At 41.7% G+C, this 23,194-nt stretch overlaps 2 protein-coding genes across 2 annotated transcripts; both read right to left on the reverse strand.

Moving 5' to 3' along the window:
* Nucleotides 1–681: 681 nt before the first annotated feature.
* On the reverse strand, nt 682–6,092 carry LOC122002277 (ATPase 10, plasma membrane-type-like). The gene is made up of 21 exons (XM_042557394.1): nt 5,871–6,092; nt 5,697–5,816; nt 5,469–5,567; nt 5,211–5,348; nt 4,966–5,100; nt 4,683–4,862; nt 4,381–4,587; nt 4,197–4,316; nt 3,997–4,116; nt 3,766–3,888; nt 3,569–3,673; nt 3,331–3,475; nt 3,026–3,187; nt 2,645–2,883; nt 2,499–2,531; nt 2,331–2,412; nt 2,091–2,251; nt 1,841–2,014; nt 1,543–1,725; nt 1,302–1,465; nt 682–967 (listed from the first exon to the last, which is right to left on the reverse strand). The coding sequence occupies exons 1-21, from the start codon at nt 5,931–5,933 to the stop codon at nt 871–873; spliced, it is 2,850 nt and encodes a 949-aa protein (XP_042413328.1). The 5' UTR covers nt 5,934–6,092; the 3' UTR covers nt 682–870.
* Nucleotides 6,093–6,958: 866 nt separating this feature from the next.
* On the reverse strand, nt 6,959–12,962 carry LOC122002278 (cystathionine gamma-synthase 1, chloroplastic-like). Its single transcript, XM_042557395.1, has 11 exons — nt 12,398–12,962; nt 11,995–12,098; nt 11,822–11,895; nt 11,575–11,743; nt 11,399–11,458; nt 11,090–11,293; nt 10,933–11,019; nt 10,596–10,703; nt 7,947–8,042; nt 7,745–7,863; nt 6,959–7,225 (listed from the first exon to the last, which is right to left on the reverse strand). The coding sequence occupies exons 1-11, from the start codon at nt 12,891–12,893 to the stop codon at nt 7,099–7,101; spliced, it is 1,644 nt and encodes a 547-aa protein (XP_042413329.1). The 5' UTR covers nt 12,894–12,962; the 3' UTR covers nt 6,959–7,098.
* Between the last annotated feature and the right edge of the window lie 10,232 nt (nt 12,963–23,194).

Genomic DNA, 23,194 nt, shown 5'->3' on the forward strand with positions numbered 1-23,194 from the left:
TAATTAAATCTTCATATAAAATTTATAACGAATCATAATTTACTTACATTTGTATGATCTTCTAAATTTCGATATTTAAAAAGAAGTCATAATTTATCAAAATACAATCATATATATTTTTTTATATCTTTACAAATATATATATTATCTATAATAATTTTACGGCAATTTACATAACCTATGAGCAAATTTCATTATTACACATTTCACGCACACAAATTTCAAAATATCCAAATTAGAAATTACATAGTGTGTTTCTAAAATTCCTCTTCTTTTTCTCTCTCTAATTTCATCAGCCAATTTAAATCAAAATCAATATTTAAATTAAAAGTAGTGAATTAAATTGAAAGTGCAACTTTAAAGTTAACTCATGGTCAAAACGGAGAAACTTATAGTGACAACACCTCATACGCTAGTCACTAGATCCATCCAAAATGACAAATTAAGAAAGTTACAAGAACTTATTAATGGTGTTGATTAATGAGTATCATTATTTCAAATCTTTATAATTTTAAAAATTAACTATTCTCAATTATATTATCGAATTTAAATCTGAAAGCATAAGTACATTAATAATTTACCTATAATTTTATAAATAAAACATAAAAATCAAAATGACTCATCTATAATACTTTAATTATTTTATTACCACTCAATTTAATGGAATGAAGAAAATCAATATACTAAAACTTCAAGTTCATTCTTCATAGTGCAAATATAATTTGTTTGCTAACAATTCAAATGAATGACCACAACTTCTGGAAAAACCAATCACCTCAACTCAATCATCCTAATTACAACACAAATCTATATATTTTTCATAATCTAAAATCGAGCCAACATGTTGTGGATTGCTTGTTATCATCGGTATCACACCGTATGACTTCCTTGAATGACATTGATATCTAATTTCTTCAATCTAATAACAGATTCAACATGCCCTCTTAGTGTGTGCATCTCTTCCAACCTGCAAGTAATATTAAACATTGTCAAGTAACTAAACCCCAAATTTAAATGAATGACTAGTTTATTTACCCTAATAAGATCAACAAATTATGGTTGTGCCTCATGAAGACTACTTTAAGTGAATTTGGTTGCATATATTGGAGATCACCAACAATTTTAAGCTGTTCTAGTCTCCAACTTTCATAAACCATCTATTAGTTTTTGTTTGTAGCCTAGCAAGGGATGAACCGAAAAGCCGTAAGGCGGGAATTTACTTTGAACAAAGTTTAGCTAGAGCTTGGAGGGCATCTTAGCTTAAGTGAAGGGTTCAACCTCTTTGAGAGCAAATTTGTTACCTTGCTATTTCGGCACGCCTCTTTGCCTGTTCAGCGATCAAAGACGGCCGTCGTCCAAGTTTTACGATGTCAGAAGGTAGAAGCCCTTGCAAAGATTGCTGGGAGATCACCCATTGAGCCTCTCTATCTTCCTTCCCAAAGCTCTTTCTACTAGTAAAAGCAGTCTGCAATAGGCAATGACAGAATTTACCAACTCTTGACTCTGCAAGGGGGAGTAGAACCAATGAATTGAAGTTGTTACCTTTCTATCAAATAGCAGATTCCATGCTTCTCCGCTAAGAGCATATCGAACGGCGAACTTGATTATATCGAGAGGAATGTAGAAAACCAAACTGTAAATCCATATCACACCAGCCCAGCCCCAGCCTATGCCTCTTATGTATGCAAAACTTATATGAGCATAAACTGCAATCAAGGTGGCAACCTGCACCACAGATTGTAAAACCAGTTATACTCTACAAGCTGATTACCGAAAGATCGAGTAGAGGTAAATTATCTAAACTAGTTAGGTACAAGTGACTGAATTCTAGGGAACTCACCAATTGAGCTACAACAAATGCACACATCAGAAGTGTGCCCGGTCGCTCCAAAAACGACCAACCTTGACTGCGTGTGACGAATATAAGAGCTTGACTAATGATGCTAACTTGTAGATATATAGCAGAAGACACTTCTTCGGTGTTCCCGCTTAGAGTTCTAACTTTGAAATGAGTCTGTTATTTATGGAATAAAAGAACCATCAGAAAGGGTAGGTGTTTGAACAATGGCAATAAGAAACAACTGTATTACCTCGAAGAAACTAGTCTCTATGATAGTCCAATAGAAAAGAACAGTAACTAATGCTAGGTATGTGCCTATGACAATGCCTGTAGTAAATATCTCTTGGAGCTTCCAACTATCCGGGTGCTTTGATGGCTTCACGCGATCCTTCGATATAGTCATAATGGTCCCTGAAAAGGAAAAAAGGATGCCATTTGGGAAAAAGAGTTGCGTGGATGATGGCGAACTCGAGAAATAGTTAACTTTTACCATCATTCAGAATGGCTATGATCAAAACCATGAAAGGGGGGAAGTCATATTCCCATATCAAAGCAAGTAGCATGAATCCAAGCTGTGAAAGACAGAGTATATAGGATTAGGAATTGGCCACAGGCATAAATGTTATAGTGAAGAACACAAAATTTTCAGTTTGCTTACCACTATACGGATTGTTATCGATACAGCATAAATCTGCATTGTTTGCAAAGAATGACTATGAGAGCATAAACAGAAGAAAAGGAAAAAAAAAAAAAAGAGCACTGCAAAGAAAATGATTGGATGATCACTTAGTCAAGCTTCTTAACTGTATAGTTCTTCATTCTCTGGAAGATGGCTCTGCTGGTCAAGACAGCACTTATAATGACACTCAATCCAGGTTCTGTGAGGACAATATCGGCAGCGTTCCTTGCAGCATCTGTAGAATCAGATACTGCTATTCCTATGTCTGCTTTCTTCAACGCAGGCGCATCATTTACGCCATCGCCTGTCATTCCACACACATGCTTCTTTTGTTGGAGAATCCTCACAATCTCATACTTATGTTCTGAAATAAGAAAATGAATATGCATCAGAACTTTCTTACAGAACCCCCAATTCTGAATGAAGTAGCAGTAGCTTAGGTTTCAAGTGCATTAACTTCAATATTTATAGAAGTAGCAGTAGATTGCAGTTTAAACCAAGCATACCGGGAAAAACACCGGCAAATCCATCTGCTTTTTCAATGAGCTCATCAACAGGAAGAGCATCGTTTTCATCCTTATCACGACCAAACAATGACGAAGAAGGGTACATGTTGGTTCCCATTCCTAGTCGTCGCCCGGTTTCTTTAGCAATGGCTAGTTGATCACCTGTAGGAAGATATATCTTCTTTTAAGCACTTAAAGAAAATCAGCATCAAATCAGTGCACATTAGACATTGTGAGGCATCATTCGAGAAACAAATCAAGAATTTAAATAGAGAAGCTTTAGCAGCATCAAATCCCAAACATACCAGTAATCATCTTCAAGCAAACACCGAGATTTAGCGCCCTCCGAATGGTCTCGGCACTGTCATGCCTAGGTGGATCAAACAATGGCAATAAGCCACAGAAGACCCATGGACCCCCTGTGCTCTCTTTTGTCTTCTCAGGAACAGCCTGAAAAGTATTACTCAACAAATAAAATTAAGCAAGATCATTTTTTTCTTGTTCTAGTTAGCCAAGAAACTTGTAAGAATTGTGTCAATTTACCTGAAAAGCTACCCCGAGTGAGCGAAGACCCCTTTCAGCAAATTTATCAATGATTGCATGAACTTTTCCAGCTACTTTCTCTTTATTGAGGCATAGATTTAGGATCTGAAGGACAAAATAACTTCAGATTCAAGAAGAAATCAGTAGACAAGGAGCACCAAACTGTTACACAACAATAGGTGACACATAAAAGTCACCTGCTCTGGAGCTCCTTTGCTAGCTCGATACCAATTTCCATCGACATCAATGTAAGTTATAGCTGTCCTTTTGTCGACAGGGTTGAAGGGAAAGAAATGCACTTCGGTTATGTTTGCGCGTGCCTATATATTTTCAAAATCCATCTGTTATTTCTCCTTGCTCAAACCTAAAGTAGAGCCAAGATGCTACTTGAAGGATCTTAAATTTCAGATGAAAATTGTATTTCTTACCTCTTTAGGATCAGCAAGCATGTTAACGATGGCAGTATCGATGGCGTCCTGGTTCTCAAGCCTTGAGGCTCTTGCTGCAAGCAATATAACCATGTCCTTGTCCATGTCATCACTGAAAACCTATAGGATCAAGAGCTACTATTTGAATCCCCTTGAGACTGGTTGTTTACTAACTGATTCACGAACAAAAGTATTTCTACCTCAACAAGATTCCGATCAACAGTGAGTCGGTTCAGTGTAAGTGTACCAGTTTTGTCACTGCAAAGAACATCCATTCCTGCTAATTCTTCAATTGCAGTCATCCTCTTAGTAATTGCACCCTATAAATCGACATTTTGGCATGAGATAGTTTGCTGCATATAGTAGTTTTAACTCCAAATATACCTGTTGCGAAAGGCGGTGAGACCCAATCGCAAGTGTTACTGATAGCACAGTCGGCATGGCTATTGGAATCCCCCCAATTAAGAGAACAAGAAGGTTATTGATTCCTTTTCGATACGAGCGATGTTGGACCGGAAACATAACTATAATTTCAAGAATGATTCCAACAGCTATTGAGCATATACAGAAGTTCCCAATTGAAGTAAGAACCTGAAAAGTTAATTGATCAATTTCTTACATTCTTTCAAAAGGAACTTGTAATCCTCTTTAGGATATCGGCAGGATGAAATATACTCAAATTTTACCTTCTGAAAGTGCCCAACTACTTCTGTAGAGTCTACCAAAAGGGCAGCTTTTCCAAAGAAAGAGTGAATGCCGGTTGCAATCACAACAGCTTCAATCTCTCCTTGCTTACAGATTGAACCAGAGAATACAAGATCGCCTCTTATCTTTGTGACAGGTAAAGATTCACCAGTAAGAGCTGACTGCATCACCATAACAAAGTCTCCATCAATATGAAATAGTCATCCTATTTCCATGAATTGAACGAGCATAATAAAAGTGAAGCTGAAGTTGCAAAAGATTTGCCTGATCGACTTTCAAAGGATCTCCCTCAAGCAATCGGGCGTCTGCAGGGATAATGTCGCCAAGTTTGATGCTGATGATATCTCCTGGCACGAGAATAGCAGCATCCTTCTCTTGCCATTGAGCATCTCTGAGTACCTATTGGCACAGTCTACCATTTAGAAATCAGAAATGACTAATGCTTCTTAACAAATTGAGGCCTTATGGATTCTTCTACATGACAAATTCAATAAGTATTCAGAAGCTACCTTACACTTTGGAGCCAGACGAGCCATGAGCGCAGCCGCAGCATCTCCAGCATTATTTTCCTCAATGAAACTAATCGTCGAATTCAGAATCAGAAGGCAGATGATTCCAACAAAGTCTTGCCAATCGGGACCCTGGCCCTAATAACCAGATGAAGAAAAAGAAATTACCACTCGAAACAAGGAGAAGCAATGAGAGAATTCACTTGTTCTCGATGGCGAAGCAAAATAAATAGAATGCATTAATCTGAGATAACTCACTCCTCCATTAGCCATCGCAATTGCCATCACTGCAGCAGCTTCCATGACCCAAGACAAGGGGTTCCACATGAAACTAAGGAACTTCAAAAACTTGTTTTCCTGAATTTAAGTGAATCATTATGACAATCACAAATCGACAGCATCAGTGACAGATCAAGCTATATAATTTGAATTCTTCAATCCAATTGATACAAATGAATAACACTGAACAAGTTTTTGTGAACTTACAGGCTTCTCCTCTAACTTGTTTAGTCCAAAAAGCAGCAGTCTTGCTTCGGCATCTGTTGAAGAAAGTCCAGTTCCAGATGTCCTTAGTTGCTCAAAGACACCCTCCAAGGGCATGTGTTCCTGTAATCGACACTTAGTAACATCTTCAGAATGATAAATTTTCAAAGTGGTTACCAGATCTATGGAGTCGCGTCCGAAGTCTTCGGGGCCAAGCAATGGTTTATCAAGCTCATCCATTTTTGAAGAATGCTTTGGTTGGTGCTAAACCAGAATGAATTCGAAGAAGATGCCTTTCAAGAATTTCTGCTGTAGCTTGAGATTTCTACTGAGGAGAGGTTGGAGTCTTGGAGAGGGAGGTGGCGGAGCAGAGAGAGCTCTTAAGCCGGAAGCTGGGGGTGAAAGCGGGATTGGGCCGGTGGTTGACCGGAGGGTGGCCCTTCCCGCCATCCCACCCAACGGCTTTTCAAATCCATTAAACAGTCCAACCTAACCTTCCCCCGAGATCCGTATCGTCTGCGCCTTCCAATCTCAGACGTCCGTTTCTCACGTGTTCGAATCTCGATCGTCAATTAGTACGGTGGGGCCGTGCGGGACTGGGTTGGGTAGAACACGTGCTTCTTGTATGAAATATTGATTAATGCTTTGACATTTTTGATATATATATATATATAATTTTTTTAGTGGATTCTTTTGTTTCTTATAAGAAGTGGATTCTAAATCCACATGATAGCAATACACATGGAACTGAACTGACAAACCTTCATGGATATAGATACAAACACTGGCCAGCCACTTCAGACACACAGGTAACAAAGGTCTCCGAACCGCAACCCGATCGACTAATTACATTCTCCTTCAACTTTGCAGTCTCCGATCAGTTCCTTCCTCTTCAGCTAGGCCACCTTGAACCCGTCGTTAGCCCATCAAACCATGACTTTCATTTTCCCTTTGCTTAATGTGATTCTGAGCCTCATGCTCTGTTTTCATGTTACCATCAGGCCGCACTGCTAGTGAGTAGTAGCAAGAACAGCAATGGCACGGGCGGTATCGTAGCACATCTTCGAAGAAGCGGATGAGTGAATGCAAAGGTTACAAAAATCTTAACAGATTTTCATTGAAGCTGTGTCCAGAATTCATGCAGTATACCAATGAACAATGTAATAGGATTCTTTTGAAAAACGACTTAAATATAGGAGTGCCCGAGTGTCATCACCTAAAGCATCCTTTTAAACGTGGCACTGCATATCAGTAGCAAATTCAAAGAAGAAAAAACGCTATCACAGATGCAATACAAAACCAACAATTCAACATGGTCATTAAACAAGGCAAAGAAAATCCGGCTACAAATAAAAATAGCACACAATGGTTTCATCAGGTTCACAACGCAGTGTACACAAGCTAATTAAAGTTTTTCCAATGCCTGATGAATATCAGCCTTCAGATCCTCGAAACCTTCAATGCCAAAACTGAATCTGACTAGGTTGTCCTTGATTCCATACTTGGATACCCTTTCTGGTCCACTGATGTCCCTGCACAGAGTGGATGAGTCAGGAGACTCAGAATTATTCATAAACATTTTTGATGTACTTTTCAAAAAGGAAAAAAAAGGCTAGATTTTCATAACTACAGTTTGGCCTCACATTGTTTCGACATCAAACATTTAAAGGAACGTCAATTTAACACTTACCCAGAACATAGGAAACCTGCCTGGACTAAGAGAATCAGTCTAGAAGATTAAGCTCCAAAATCCAGATAGCCAACTAGAATGACTTAGCATTGTCGTTATTAAGCTGTGTTTGTCTCCACTATTTGAGATCAACTACATGTCTTATTCAACCCTATCCCCCCTCTAGCTCTTCTACTTCCTCGAATTGATTCATTGAACTAAGTGTGACTTTCCCCTTTTTTTAACTGGTTTTTTTTTAACATTGCAAACTGTGGCTTTTCTAATTTTAGAAGCCAAGATAGTGATTCATACTTCATGGATGATTCTGATATTTTCCAATTTGTATATAGCAGATTCTAGTAGCTCTTCAATAGAATATTACCAGTAGGACATGATGGCAGGCTGGTCTACTATACTCTCACAACCTCCAAATGAAGGGGCGAGATATGGTACTTTTAAAGAATCAACAAACTTCTTAGTTGTCTCCAGATCACCAGCCACCTGCATCATAGATGCAACCATGTTTCGACATTATATGAATTTACATATGCTGGTGATACAAAATAGAAACTCAAGGACCTTACCTCAAAACTGACGACACCACCAAAACCAGTCATTTGACGCTTGGCAATGTGATGTTCTGGATGACTCAGCAAGCCTGGATAATAGACTCGGATTATCTGGAAAAATAGTATGTTAGATCGTTGAGAAAGGAAACAAACATGCATACATACAGCCAATTAGTTGGTTCTCCTGTGCACCACACTTCTTTTAGTGATCCACCTGACTTATTGTGGTAACGATAAAATGGCATGAAAAGGCTGAAAGTTACAACATGCTGCAATAAGTTATATTTACTCATGAATCCTGATTACATAGTGCTGGGTCACTTCTCATATTTTTCCCATCCCGGAAAATAGTAGCACATAAATATCGTAATGAACTACTGAGCTCATTGTGTGTGTTTCAGTTTTGATTGGTTTCTTAAATTTCGGGCAAATCTACTAAATTAGTAAATCAATTTTCACATTTCATCAGGTTATGAAATTTTAAAGAAAGCCTAACGAGTGACTTCATATTGGACTTGAAAAAAGTTGAATGCTCAAATCATATGCATGAGCAGAAAAGAAAAATGGCAGGAAGGTAGTGATGGACAATATTCACATGTAACAAGAATTTATTATGCTTATATAAAGGAAAATGGTTATATTGTGAGATGATAGACGACAAATGGGAAAGGAAATTGAAAGAAAAAGAGAAAATCAGCTAAAGAGGTATATTACTAGGGCTTGGATACAAATATCGACACTCTGAGATCCAACTTATTAAGCATCCTCTTGGAATGTCAATATACAACACAAGGTAGAAAACTGCACACAAATCAATGAGAGGCAAAGTAGATTTGATGGCATGTTGTCTTTAGTTAAGAGGTAATTATTCACTGTTAAAACAATAAGCCACAAAAAATACTGACACTCATTTATATTATTTTTATTAAATAACAAAAAATAATAATTATTTTTTACTTTTAGTTTTTAAAAAAAAATGGAAGACAATATGTTTTCTTAAAAAAAATAAAAAATAGTTTTTAGATTCTTTTTAAGCTCCTTCATTTTTATAATTTTTAAAAATGTTTAAAGGAGAGATCAGGTTTGGCATGCTCTCTCTCTCTCTTTGGTGGCTAGTAATTGGTGGGGGTCTGCAATATTAATGATGGAGCTGCCATATATGCAGTGTTCCTTCTCTTCTTCTATCTTTTGCTTCTTTTTGCCCCTTTTTCCTTCCTGAATGTCTGAATCAACTTCAAGCCGAACACTCTTCATTATGTTCACCCGCAAGTTGTCCAAAGAAAAATAAAGCCTCAGCTTCAACCACCTCCTCCTCTTTTGATCTATTATAGAAATGAGTCTAAGATAATAATCAGCAATTTCTGATTATTATTAGAATGTTATATTTACCGTCATTAATTAATTGATTCATCCTGAGTAATCAATTTTTAAATTAATTTATTTAGTCTTATTTATTTATTTATTTTTGAAACATAGATTATTTCATTAACATTCAGCCTCCTAGATGAGAATTATTAATTAATTAATTTTAAAATGGCTCCTAGATCACAAGTGTGCTTGTGCACAATAGTAGAGAGTTATCGATCTATTTGACTGATTTGCAAGGGTTCATATCATAAAATGCCCTATTAATTACATTTAATATTGGAAATGAAAATTGAAAAGAGCATTGGAAATGAAAATCCATATATGTATTATATGCATATTGAGTTGGTAGATTTAAATTGAAAAGAAGCAAACAAAAACTATTGTACTAGTCGAAATTAAATTGTTAGCATACTTTTGGGGCTCAACTTTAAATGTAATTAATAGGGCATCTTATGATATAAACCCTTGCAACTTGGTCAAATAGATTGATAACTCACAATTATGATTTATTGTGCACGAGCACACTCATGATCTTGGAGCCATTTTAAAATTAATTAATTAATAATTCTCATCTAGCAGCCTATAGGCTGAATGTTAATGAAATAGTATGTGTTTCATAAATAAATAAATAAGATTAAATAAATTAATTTAAAAATTAATTACTCAGGATAAATCCATTAATTAATGACAGTGAATATAACATTCTAATAATAATCAGAAATTGCTGATTATTATCTTAGACGCTTATATTTATCGTCATTACTAATAAGGAGGATAATAGATAAAAAGAGGAGAGAAGGTGGTTGAGGCTGAGGAGTGCCTCTATTTTTTTTTAGCTTTATGTCTCTTTGGACGATGTGCCGGCAAACATAATGAAGCACGATAAAGTGTTCGGCTTGAAGTTGATTATACATTAAGGAAGGAAAAAGGGGAAAAAAGAAGAAGAGAAGGAAGTATATGCCAGCTCCATCATTAATGCTGCAGAACCACCAAATATTACCCGCCAAAGAGAGAAAGCATGCCAAACCTGGCCTCGCCGTCTTGAGAAGCCTTCTTCCTTGAGAGAGTCATGCGGCACAGGAAGGGTAAAACTACACAATAACAACTAAGTCTTATCCCACTAGGTGGAGTCAGTTATATGGATCATTTTACATCATTGAGCTCTATACCCTACTATATCATAAGGGTAAAACTACACCCTTTAATATAATTAATATAACAATAATGATCACAGCATCCAACAAGCCAGAAAATAGTTTTCCAATTATGCAAAAGGCAAGAGGTTATTGTACATACCTTGGGATGTTCCTCTAAAAATTGGGCCATCCTAAGTGCTGTCTTATTCTGGTTATCTACACGAAGATGCAGCGTCTTCATGCCCCGAAGAATCAGATATGCGGCATTCTGGAAATAGTATTTCATCAATTGAATGATTTTAGATGTCCCAAACATTTACTCGTAAATACATAAACATGCAATAATTGATAGTTTAACAAGTTTGTAAAAATTACAAATCATACAATTCATAACAGATCAGTTTCATTAGTAGTAAATGTTCTCTTAGATTTTAATGCATGAAACTTGAAATTGATTTCAAAAAGCACAAGTATCAGGTCAGAACGGTATCACTTACAGGATTGAGAACACCACCAATAACATGATGATACAGACGAATTTGGGAGATAAGTTCTTCTGAACCACTGATGCAACCACCAAGAACCTAAACAAGAAAGTATTCTCAATAACCAAAACAGAACTGAATAAAAACAATTCTTAAACATTTTTCTTACATCATTATGACCAGCTATAAATTTTGTAGCAGAATGCAAAACTAGATCAGCACCCAAGTTTAATGCCTTCTGATTGATTGGTGAAGCAAAGGTACTATCAATGCAAACCAAGGCTCCTTTGTTGTGGCAAAGTTGTGAAACCAATTCAATATCAACACATCGGAGGAACGGATTCGTTGGAGATTCTGAAAAGAAAAGAGATACCTGTACGCGACAAACACTTACTAATTGCCATGCAATAAGAGAATGTCATAGAGAAGAAATGATATTAGTAAATACAAAGAAAACTCAGCAGCATTGTTTTCTCACATTATTTTGATCCAGTGCACTTTTCAGGGAATCAACATCTGCAGGATCAATAACAGTGACCTATATTTAGAAAATAACACGTCAGAGACATGCATCAGGACAATAAAGGTAGTCATAGCCATGAACAATGAAGCCATTCAAACAGGTATAAAAGAATGCAAAGACTTGAAGGATACCGAAATTCCCATTTTAGGAAGTTCATTCTGAATGAAGATTCTGGTCTTTCTATAACAGTCAGTAGTGATCACAATATGCCCACCAGCAGGAACAAGAGCAGAAAACAAAGCGACACTAGCATACATGCCAGATGACACAAACAAAGTGGATTCAGCCACTTCCAGGGCGCTGCTCAAGCAAAGAAACAGCAATCAAAATGCAAGCTATGTTTCAGGGGCGTAGCTCTTAGGAATAAGCGCTACTGACCTCATCTTCTCCTCCAACGCCTGAGTAGTGGGATTTCCGTACCTGCCATACTCAAAACTAGCATGCCTCTTTTCCTACAAAAATAAAAGGCATAATAGATAATCTAAGATTATAAAAATGAACAAAGAACTCGAAAAGTTATTTTGACCGTCAGTAATGAGTTCAAGGCATACCTTAAAATCAATCAGCTCATCTGAGTTGTTGAACCAGTAAGCAGACGTATTAACAATCGGGGTGGTAATTCCATCTGTGGTTATACCGCGTCCATACCTCTCACCTAATTAGAAAATTAGAAAACCATCAAACTAGAAAAATCAAATATCTTAAGCAAAGTAACATCAATTTGGAATAAACTGTACTTAAATGTTTCAAAAAAACTTTTTCTGGGACAAAATACCTCCCTTTTTTTATGGCTACAAAAGAGAATATGTTTCAAGGAAAAAAAAAGTCAAGTATTTAGAATGAGAATCTCACTTTTTTACCCGCAAAAATCCAACTTTTAGCACAAAATTATAGATCGTGAAAGGAAGAGGAAAAAACGAGACATCACAGTTCATAATAAGACAGATCGCTCACCAGCATGAACCGCAAGACTTCCATCGGAGCTAAACGACGCTGCAACCTTTGCGGCGGCAGGGGCGACCTTCGGTTTCCCTGGCGCCAGAATCTGCGACTCTACAAAACTACTTCCGAGTCCCCCATCGCCAACGACGTTGGAGTTCTCACCCTCGGCCTCAGGGACCACAACGGCGTCAGCGGAGAACGCGGACCGAGGGGCATCGAACGACGGCGAACCATTCGACCACGAAGCCGCCACGATCTGCGCGACGCCAATGTTGCTGCAGTTCCGTCGAGCCTTGGTGCTCAACTGGCGCACAAAATTGGGAGGAAACCGCAAGATCAGGGCGGACGACAGGCCGGAGACGCGTGGAGATCTGCTGCCACGCAGGAAGGAGGCGGTTGCCGGCTTTTCGAATCTAGAGCGTGCGCCGGAGTCGGCCGATCCGCGGTCCCCTGCGGATGCCACGACCGAGGCGATCGAAGAGGGGCAGAAGGCGGAGGATACGGCCATTGAAGGAGGCGGCGAAGCAAAGCAACCCACCCAACTCAATAAACGAAGGGCAAAGGATATTATCTCGATCTTTCTCTCTCCCTCCCACTCTATATGCCAAGACGATAAGAAATCCGTACGACTCAAGACACGACTTAGTTAACGGGGGCGATCAGCCCCGTCTGATCTCGATTTCGTGACGTAAGAGATACGTCGGGTGCCGTTGCTCTCCAGTGTTTGATTGGCTTTTGACTTCCTCAGTGGGTGAAAGGCGACGAGTGGGACCCGCATGTCGGCGTGTAAAAAAAAGACCTCGGTGCAGAAATGCGCCAGCATTTCGAGTGAGCGTAGAGAGCAGTGAACTCGACATCACCGCATAAATGTGCGACAGTAGTGGGTAAATCACCAACCCCTGCCACAGGCCAGGTTGAGTTAGCTTGCTAATGGTTAAGTATGACTTATTGATTTATCCATAAGAAATCGCTGGATGTCGTGTCGGATTCCAATTTTTATTGCCATCAGTTATGCAGGTCAAAAATTATGCAATAGGGATTAATGAAATTCAAATCCGAAGAAAATAAATTTCATTTAACTTAGAAAGGAGAAGTTAATGGTGATCAAATAGAACTGTTGGACGGGTCAACATGCGGCAGAACAGATCGATTTTTGGCAGGCCAATTATCTAGTAGGGTAGAGTAAATTGACCCGTCAAGTTAGGATTAAAAAATTTTCAATCCAATCCAATAGTAACGAGCCAACCCACAAGCCATTAAATTTTTTCAAAAATATTTAAAAAATATTTTATATTTTCAACATTTTACTTCAAAAAAATTTTCATCAGTCAAATATATCTATCAACATATATTTTAAATATAAATAAACATAAATAAGTACGAATGTGGGATGAAAAATATTATTTTTATTTCAAAATTATAATAAAGAAAATTAGTAAATTAGCATAAAACTTAATTTACATGTGTTTCTCAATCCGCGGGTCAACCCAAGCTCGTCGTGGGTCGACTCGTGGTGGTCGCGGGCCTAGACGGATCAACCCGCTTTGAACTTAGGTTGATAAAATTTCAACCTAATCTACTTAAATTGTTTGACAGAGTGGGCCAACCCGACGAGCCCAATCCAAATTGATAGCTCTAGGCTCAAAGAATCGAGACTAAATCTCCTGGTTAAGTGCATAAAAAGGTGGATCATTTATAATTACAGTTTGATTATGATCATGATCTAGACATAATTAATTACGATCTCTTTCTAGATTTACTGTTCTTTCAAATTATAATTTGGGTTAGGGTGGGAGGCTGGCTGGCTGAATGTCGCCGGCCCCACCTCCTAATCGTCTGGCAGCCTAGCCACTTTCCCACCTCCTGCGACCTCCGGGCACCCATCCTGATCCATACTATAATCTGGGAGGGACGGTGAACTTAGGGAGGGATCACAATCAATTGTAGCCGGATCACGATTATGATCCGATAATAATTATAAGTGATTCATCTCCTGATCCATTATTTTTTTACCAGAGGATCTATTCCTCCGATAAGTCGGCATTTTATGTCAAAGTCAAGACGGACAACACTAGGGCTTAAGCAAGGTTCGGGCGCACCCCGAGCGAGAAGTGGTTCATCGGTCGATCGGAGGGATCATTGGTCGGTCAGCCATCTGAGTAAACCAGTGTCTGGTCAACTCGGTCGACAGGAGAGCAAGCTGAGTGAACCAGGAGCCCGAGTCGAGTAGGCCACCCATCTGCCTCGAGGTATAACATTGGCATAGTACACATAATGATATGATAAAATAATAAAAGAGAAAAAAGTAGATAATTAATAAAGGAAAGAGAAAAAAAAACAGAACACTGCATCTATCATTAAATGAGAAGAAGTCAAGACAAAGATGTTATCAATCGATAATTAATATCATTAAATAGGGGAAGACGGAGGGTCACTGAGAAATGTATAAAAGAGTACGTCAGGTATGAAAAAAAACAAGAGATTTATCTCTGTCCCTAGTACTCTCACTGTTTTCTTCTCCTGCTTCTAACTTGAGCGTCTGAGGGCCAACGCCAGTGACCCGCTGACCCGTTCCCTGGTTTGGTTCGGTTTTGTTTTGTAGATAGGAGTGAGGTCTTCATCTAGTCAGTGAGACTGCCACATCCCCGGCTTTCCAGCTTCACCCCTACAGACAGGATCATTTTGACGTCATTTGTGAGAACGTAGCATGCATCCGAACGAGACGATGGATGACGACTCACAACAGTGACACTGACGCAAAAAGATCTCGACGCACTAATACAGGCTCGAGTGATGAAGATATTGGAGCAACAACAACAGGTGTTGGCTGATCGGCAAGCACAAGAGCCTGCAGCCTCCGCAACAGGTTAGGCTGAGCGAGGGGATTAGAATGGAACAACTTTCCATTAGGGACATGAACAAGAAGCCGATCGGCACATATGGGGGAGCACCTCATGCGTTGGTCCCCTTACACCGAGTGCCATTATGGACTCCGGCAGAAGAGAGGGCCCGAGCGGACAAAGGTCGGGGATCTTCCTCGAATGAATCACCCGCTCGAGATGCAAGGAAAAGGAAGGCACCCAGAGAGGATAATTCACCCGAGCGGATCAATCAACAATTTTGGGAGGAGAACCTAAATGACCCTCTGCCGAAGTATTATACCTCACTGACGATCGGAGAATATAATAGAACGACTGATCCTGATGGTCACTTCGCTAAGTTTGATAACATGACCACACTTCACCAATACACAGATGGGGTGAAGTGCCGAGTCTTTCTCACCGCGTTTTCTGGATTGGCATAATGTTAGTTCAAGCGGTTATCGAGCAACTCGATTCACAGCTTCAAGGACTTCCGAGCGATCTTCTTACATCATTTTGCTAGCAGTCGCCGCCATCAGAAGATAAGAGTAAATCTATCCTCATTGAAGCAGGGGCCCTGAAAAGCATTAAGGGTTTATATTCAGCGCTTCAATCAGGTTGCGATGGACATCCTGGCAGTCTCCTTGGACGTGTCAGTGAACACCTTCACCTAAGGGCTCACCGAAGGATAGTTCTTTTGGTTTCTCATTCGGAGGCCGCTAAGGGACTTTGGCCACCTACAAAAGAAGGCTAATGAATATATCAACGTGGAAGAAGCCCAGGAGGCAAGAAAGAAGGAGACACATGTCGAACCCGCAGGAGTATCTGAACGATGGCAGTCGAGCAGCCATCAACCTCCCAAGGGGCCTCGATCAGGAGGAGCCCCGTCACATGAGGCCAGGACACATGTTGTGCAGCATGTGGTGGTTGCTCGTCCAAAGGTTGTAAAAGGCAAGGTGTGGACGCTGATGTTCTGCTCCTTCCACCAGTCGACGATGCACAATACCCGAGACTGTTATGACCTGGCAGCTAGCAGGCCATCCCCGCGGGATATTGTCTTCGATCACCCTCACCTGATCGGCGACAAAGGCGTCGATCAACCATTCGAAGGGAGGGAGAAAGGACAACGCCCAAACCATGCCATCATTGGCCTCAACATGGGAACAACCCAAGTCCCACCCTATGCTTCGCCAAGCAGAACGAACCGTCAGCACTGGAGGAAGAGATTCGGAATAACGCTACTCAGGGGGGAGATAGGTATGATCGCAGGCAGGCTGATTAGCGGAGATTCTAACCGAGTAAGGAAGTCTCATGCTCAGCGACTTGAGATCCACGCTGTTGGATGCAGCAAGGAGAAAGCTGAAGGACCCGAAATCATCTTCGACCCCAAAGACTTAGAGGGAATAGAGATCCCTCACGACAATGTACTAATCATCCGAGCGGTAATTATCAATTATACAATTCATCGAACTTTTGTTGATACAGGGAGCTCGGTGAACATCATTTACAAAAAGGCATTCAATCAGTTATAAATTGATCAGAGCGAACTGTTATCAATGACGATCTCACTCTATGGTTTCACAAGCAATAAAATGTTGTCAATCGACCAAACCAAGCTAGCCATCTCACTTGGCGAAGAGCCCCTGAAAAGGACAAGGACCATAAACTTCGTCGTGGTAGACGCACTGTCAGCCTACAACGTCATATTGGGCCGACCGACCCTAAACGAGTTTCGAGCAGTGGTGTCCACATGTTGTCAGAAGATTAAGTTCCTGGTGGACGACAAGGTGGGAGAAGTCAAAGGTGACCAATTGACTGCTCAGAGATGCTACATCGAGATGGTCAGAACAAAAGCAAGGACCGCTCGGAAAAACCCACGCTTGGATGTAAACGCCATCATTGAAAAGCCCCCTGCGATAGTTTTATGAAGAAAAAGAATAAGTGCAGATTCACCCGAGTCGGTCAGACGCGATAACCTTCATTGTCGCCAATCTGGATAGTGAGAAAAGGTGGAGTTGTCCGCCTGCGTCAGACAGAATCATGACGTGTTCACCTGGTCGACCCATGAGCTCCCTTAAATCTCGTTGAGTGTTGCCCAACACGAGCTTGACATCCGACCGGGTGCCCGACCTGTAAAGCAAAGAAAAAAGGACTTCAGCGCGGAGCAAAACCTAATCATCCGAGTAGAAATAGAGAAATTACTGGAGGTCAGCCACATCCGAGAAGTCCAGCTCCCGAGTTGGCTTGCTAATGTCATGCTGGTCTCCAAGTTAGACAACAAATGGCGAGTGTGCATCAACTTCCGCAACTTGAATAAGGCTTGTCCTAAGGATTTCTTTCCAATACCTCGGATAGACCAGATGGTGAACTCTACGATAAGTTGCAAGCTGATTTGCATGCTCGACGCATATCAAAGCTATCACCAAGTGTCACTCGCCAAAGAAGATCAAGAAAAAGTGAGCTTTATCACGGCTGATGGAACGTTCTGCTACAACATCATGTCGTTCGAATTAAAGAATATCAATGTCACCTACTAAAGGCTCATGAACAATGTGTTTCGGAAGCAGATCGACCGCAACTTGGACGTATACGTCGATGATATTTTAATAAAGTCCATCTGAGCTACTGATTTGTGTGCATATATCGAAGAGACATGCATAACCTTGAGGACGTACAGGATGAAGCTGAACCCGAGCAAATGTTTGTTTGGCGGTAAGAGTGGACGCTTCCTCGGATATATCATCACCGAACGGGGTATCGAGGCAAATTCGAGCAAGGTAAAGACACTACAAGACATCCGCCACGCAGCTTCAAGGAGGCCCAACAGCTAACCAAGCGGATTACAACGTTGTCCAGATTTATATCCAAGTCGTCCGACCGGAGCCTACATTTCTTTAAGGTACTGCGCCGAGTGACAAAATTTCAATGGGACGCGGAGTGCGACTGGGCGCTGGAAGAGCTCAAGGAGTATCTTAATTCCTTACCTGTGTTAGCTAAGCCAAGTGTCGGAGAGTCGCTTTGGATCTATTTGTCATCCACCAACTATGCGGTCGGCTCGACATTAGTCAAGCAAAATTGTCATGAATAGCAACCCATGTATTTTTTAAGTCATATATTGAAAGACGTTGAACCCCGCTACACTGGTCTAGAAAAATTAGCTTACGCTTTGGTGCTTGCTGCTCGGAGACTCCACCCGTACTTTCTCTCTCATCCGATCATTGTTATGACCAACAGTACCCTAGAAAGAGTCCTCATCAACCTAGAGGCATCCGGACGGCTAATCAAATGGACAATCGAACTAACCGAATTTGATATTCTATATCAGCCTCGAAAGGTGATCACAGCTCAAGCCTTGGCTGATTTTGTTACAGAGGTCTAGGACGTCGAGGCGGCAGCAACTTGGAGAATATATGTTGATGGTTTGTCCACTTGATAAGGCAGTGGTATCAGCATTCTTGTTATTTCATTACGGGAAGACCGAATGCAACTTTTCATTTGGCTAGATTATCAGGCCACTAACAACAAAGCCAAATATGAAGCCTTAATAGTCGACTTACAGGCAGCGCGGCATGTCAGAGCAACAAAAGTCTTCATTCACTCGGACTCTCAGTTGGCTGCCCAACAACTATCAGGGGCGTTCGAGATTAGGAGCTCCCGACTCAAGTTATATACAGAAGCTTTCGATAAAATGAAGGCAAATTTTCAAGAGGTCACTATACAGAAGATCCCCCGATCGGACAATCAAGCAGCGGATGAACTGGCTAAGTTAGCTAGTTCATTATCACCAGTCGTGATTAGCCAGCCAATCAAACAGGTCTCATTAGTGGCGCATATCGATCGAATGGAGGAAGTGGTTAGGGCTGCAAACGAATCGAGCCGGCTCGCGAGCTTTTCGAGCCGGCTCGAAAAATATTCGATTCGTATTCGAATTTATCGAATTCGAGCCGAACTCGAACATGTTCGAACTTTTTTTCGAGCCGAACTCGAGCCCAAATGATATTGTTCGAGCCGCTCGCGAGCCTTAATATTTATTAATATAAGTTAAATATATATTAAATAAATAAATTTTGAGCCTTTCGAACATATTTTCGAACAATAATTCGAATAGTTCGTGAACATGTTCGAATATTTCGAGCCGAACTCGAACCCGAGCCTTAATTTGAACCGAACTCGAATCAAACATTTTGAATTTTCCGAGCTTCGAATCGAGCTCGAACTCGAATATACTTATTTCGAGCCGAATTCGAGCCTTAAATTTTTCTGCATATTCGGCTCGATTCGGTTCGTTTGCACCCCTAGAAGTGGTCTTCTCGAGTGACTGGAGAATGTCGTTGATTGAATTCTTCCAATCGGGTAGCACGCCAGCCGACCAGGAGGTAGCACGACTATTAAGAAAAAGGGTCAGACGGTTCACCTTGGTCGGAGATAAGTTGTATAAAAGAGCCTTCTCTAGGCCCTGCTCAAGTGCGTTGGACCAAATGACTCAGAGTACATCCCACAAGAAGTACACCAAGGCTCATGTAAAAATCATCCGAGTGGTCATTCGCTGGCTCGAAAGATTCTCCTGACCGGATACATTTGGTCAACTCTCCAAGAGGATGTCGCTCGAACAGTAGCCACATGTCTGTCCTGCCAAAGGTATCACAACATTCCGCATTGACCGACCGAGGAGATGAAGGCGTCCACGGTGTCTTGCCCGTTTGACCAATGGTGCATAGACATCGTGGGACTATTTCCCATGGCGCCTGGTCAGCAGAGGTTCCTGCTCATTGCGGTGGACTAATTCTCAAAATGGGTGGAGGCTGAGTCACTGGCAAGGATAAGTGAGCAGATTGTCATCAAATTCGTCAGGCAAAACATCTTGTGTTGATTCAGCATCCCTCACCAGCTCGTCTCGGATAACAGGAGGCAATTCGTGGGACGAAGGCTCAGGGAGTGGTGCGATGACTATGATATCCAGCAGTCCTTCATGTTAGTGGCCTACCCCTAAAGCAACGACCAGGCGAAAGTTAGAAACCGGGAGATCCTTAGAGGCTTACGAGCTCGGCTCGACCACGCCGAGGACAGGTAGGTCGACGAGCTCCCAAGTGTCCTGTGGGCACTTCACACGACTCCAAAAGAGGCGACCGACATAACACCATTTCAGCTGGTGTATAGAGGAGAAGCAATGGTTCCTGTGGAGGTTGGAGTAGAATCCGACCGGGTGTGACTTTACGACGAGGAAAACATCGAGCAGAGGTTAATGGAGCTCGACTTAGTGGATGAAGCACGGGATAAAGCTATCGTCCGGCTAATAGTATACCGATAGCGGATGAGACAGAACTACAATCGAAGGGTAATCCCGAGATCTTTGTAGGTCGACGATCTGGTCTGAAGAGAATCAAGCCGGTCGGGGACATCACCAAGCTCGAGGCACCATGGGTGAGACCTTACAAGGTCGTACAGAAACTCTGCTCGAGAGCCTACTACTTAGAAGATAAAGACAGAAGACGGCTTGAGGGGTCATGGAGCGCGAATCATCTCAAACCCTATAGGGTCGGATGAGAGGTGTGTGAGTAAATATAGATGTACTTGTGTATATGCCTTCTAGATGCAAAACAAACATCAATAAAAGCCAAGTTTCCAGACTCTTGAGCTGATCAACCAAGTTAAAAGTCGAGCTGCGACTATAAACCCTTATCTATGTCACTCAACGGTCGAGCGACAGTCTTAAACCCTTGTCGTCATCAACGGTCGAGCGACAACCTTAAACTCTTGTCTCCATCAATGGTTGAGCGACGACCTTAAACCTTTGTCTCCGTCAATGGTCGAGCGATGACATTAAACCCTTGTCTCCGTCAACAGTCAAGCGGCGACCTTAAACGTCTATGTCAACGGTCAAGCGATGACCTTAAACCCTTGTCTCCGTCAACGGTCGAGCGACGACCTTAAACTCTTGTCGCCGTCAACGGTCGAGCGGCGACCTTAAACCCTTGTTGTCGGCAACGGTCGAGCGGTGACCTTAAACCTTTATCGCCATCAACGGTCGAACGACGATCTTAAACCCTTCTCGCCATCAACGGTCGAGTAACGATCTTAAACCCTTATCGCCATCAACGGTCGAGCGGATACCTTAAATCTTTGTCGTCATCAAGGTCAAGCGGTGACCTTAAACCCTTATCTCCGTCAACGGTCGAGCGACGACCTTAAACTCGAAACTGATCGATCGGCTAAGAAAACATAGTCCACACTTTGGGGATAAGCAAACTCAGCTTCAATCGAGTTTACGCGACAACACATGAACTAAATGCAAGTCGAAAACTGAAAATGCCAAACGGCGAGAAGGGATATAAGGGTTCGTTGGACGAATGAGAATTCAGTGATACTTAAAAAATTATAGAAGCAAATCTTGCTCACTCCAAAAAATCCAAAACGTCGTCGGGCAACGATTCAGTCAACTTGCCTCGACTGATAACCTTGCTTATCAGAGCGGAGGGGAGGTAGTCGTCTTCCTTCAGTTGATCGAACGTCCCGTTAATAGCAAGGTCGAATAGACGGAGTGCCCAATCATCGACCTCGTCGTTAAAAGTGTTCAAGCGAATGTAGGCCTAGTTTATGAGATCAAACCTGCTCGACTCGGCTCACTGATAAGTCTCTAAGGCCGCTCGGGAGGCTTTCATCTCTTCCTTCAACTTGGCTAACTCTTCATCTTTGGCATCAAGCTGGGTCTTTGCTGCGGTCTGCTCGGTCGATCGCCCATCTCGCTCGGCCTTCAATGTGACCTCAGCCTTCTTTAGGTTTTGGGCCAACACCCGAAACTCCTTATTTTTGATCTCCAAGTCCTCGATGGCTTGGAGCTTCCTGGTATTGGCAAATTGAGCTTGGACTCGAAAGATCTTACTTGTTTATCAAGCCGAGCCAATTGTACAGCCTGCTCGACAACTTTGCTCTTCTCCGCCTCCAGCTGCTCAGAGCTCTTACTCAAATCGGCCCTTAATTGAGCCATCTCAGCGCTCATTTGCTCTAGCTGCGCCTGAGAAGCCACTGCCTGGCCGCTCGAGGTACTCAGTTGTTCGACTTCTTGCTCCAAAAAGGCGAGCCTTTGGCACATAGCTAGGCTTTCTACCCAATACTGCGAGGAAGTAAAAAATTTTTTAGGGTTGTGTGGTGACAAATATTAACATATAAAATACTTACCTCAGTGGACATCTGAGTGTTACTATAGGTAAGCGTCTCTAGAGGCATGACTATCGCACGGGCCTAGGCATAGGAGTATATCTGTGCGAGAGGCCATGGATACTTATTTGGTGCTCCGAGGATCGGGATTCAGCGCTGTCAGAGTCACGCCACTAGTCTGTAGGCAGGTGAATTGTTGAACCCCGTGGTAGTTTTGATGTGATCAACCAAGTATAGGTTAGGTCCTGTTTTGTGTTTGATCCCTGTGTCTAAGTGTGCAGGAGCTTAGGAGTGCAGGAAGTCGAGCGGAAGACGCAGCTAGCGAGAAGGACGGTACGGGAAGGGAGCCGACGGGCTCGGTGCGTCCGAAGGACGAAAGAGCTGCGGAAGAGTACACCCGGTGGGCGTGAAGAACATGCACGGTGTTCGAGGGACGTAAAGCCGGGACGGAAGACTACTCGAGGAGAAGGCCGGGAACTGGGTTCGGGTGAGCCCTATTCCGGATGGCCGAAATCACCCAAAGAAGCCGAACTAGAGCAAGTCAACTGGAAGTTGACTTGTCAATGGTTCTGTCGACCGAACCTCCTGATCGATCGACCGAACCCCTCTCAATCAGCAGTCAACCGCCAATGCCACGTCAGAAGCTGACCGTTGGTAAAGCTTATCGGTCGATCGAATCTCCTGATCGATCGACCAAATCGAAGTTAATCCAGAGACTTAGTCGAGCAAGTTAATCAAGCCAACTCAGCTGGAGACCGTTGGCCGATCGGTCGACCGAACATAAGGATCGGTC

The sequence above is a fragment of the Zingiber officinale genome, chromosome 7A (assembly GCF_018446385.1).
Source record: "Zingiber officinale cultivar Zhangliang chromosome 7A, Zo_v1.1, whole genome shotgun sequence".
Classification (NCBI taxonomy): domain Eukaryota; kingdom Viridiplantae; phylum Streptophyta; class Magnoliopsida; order Zingiberales; family Zingiberaceae; genus Zingiber; species Zingiber officinale.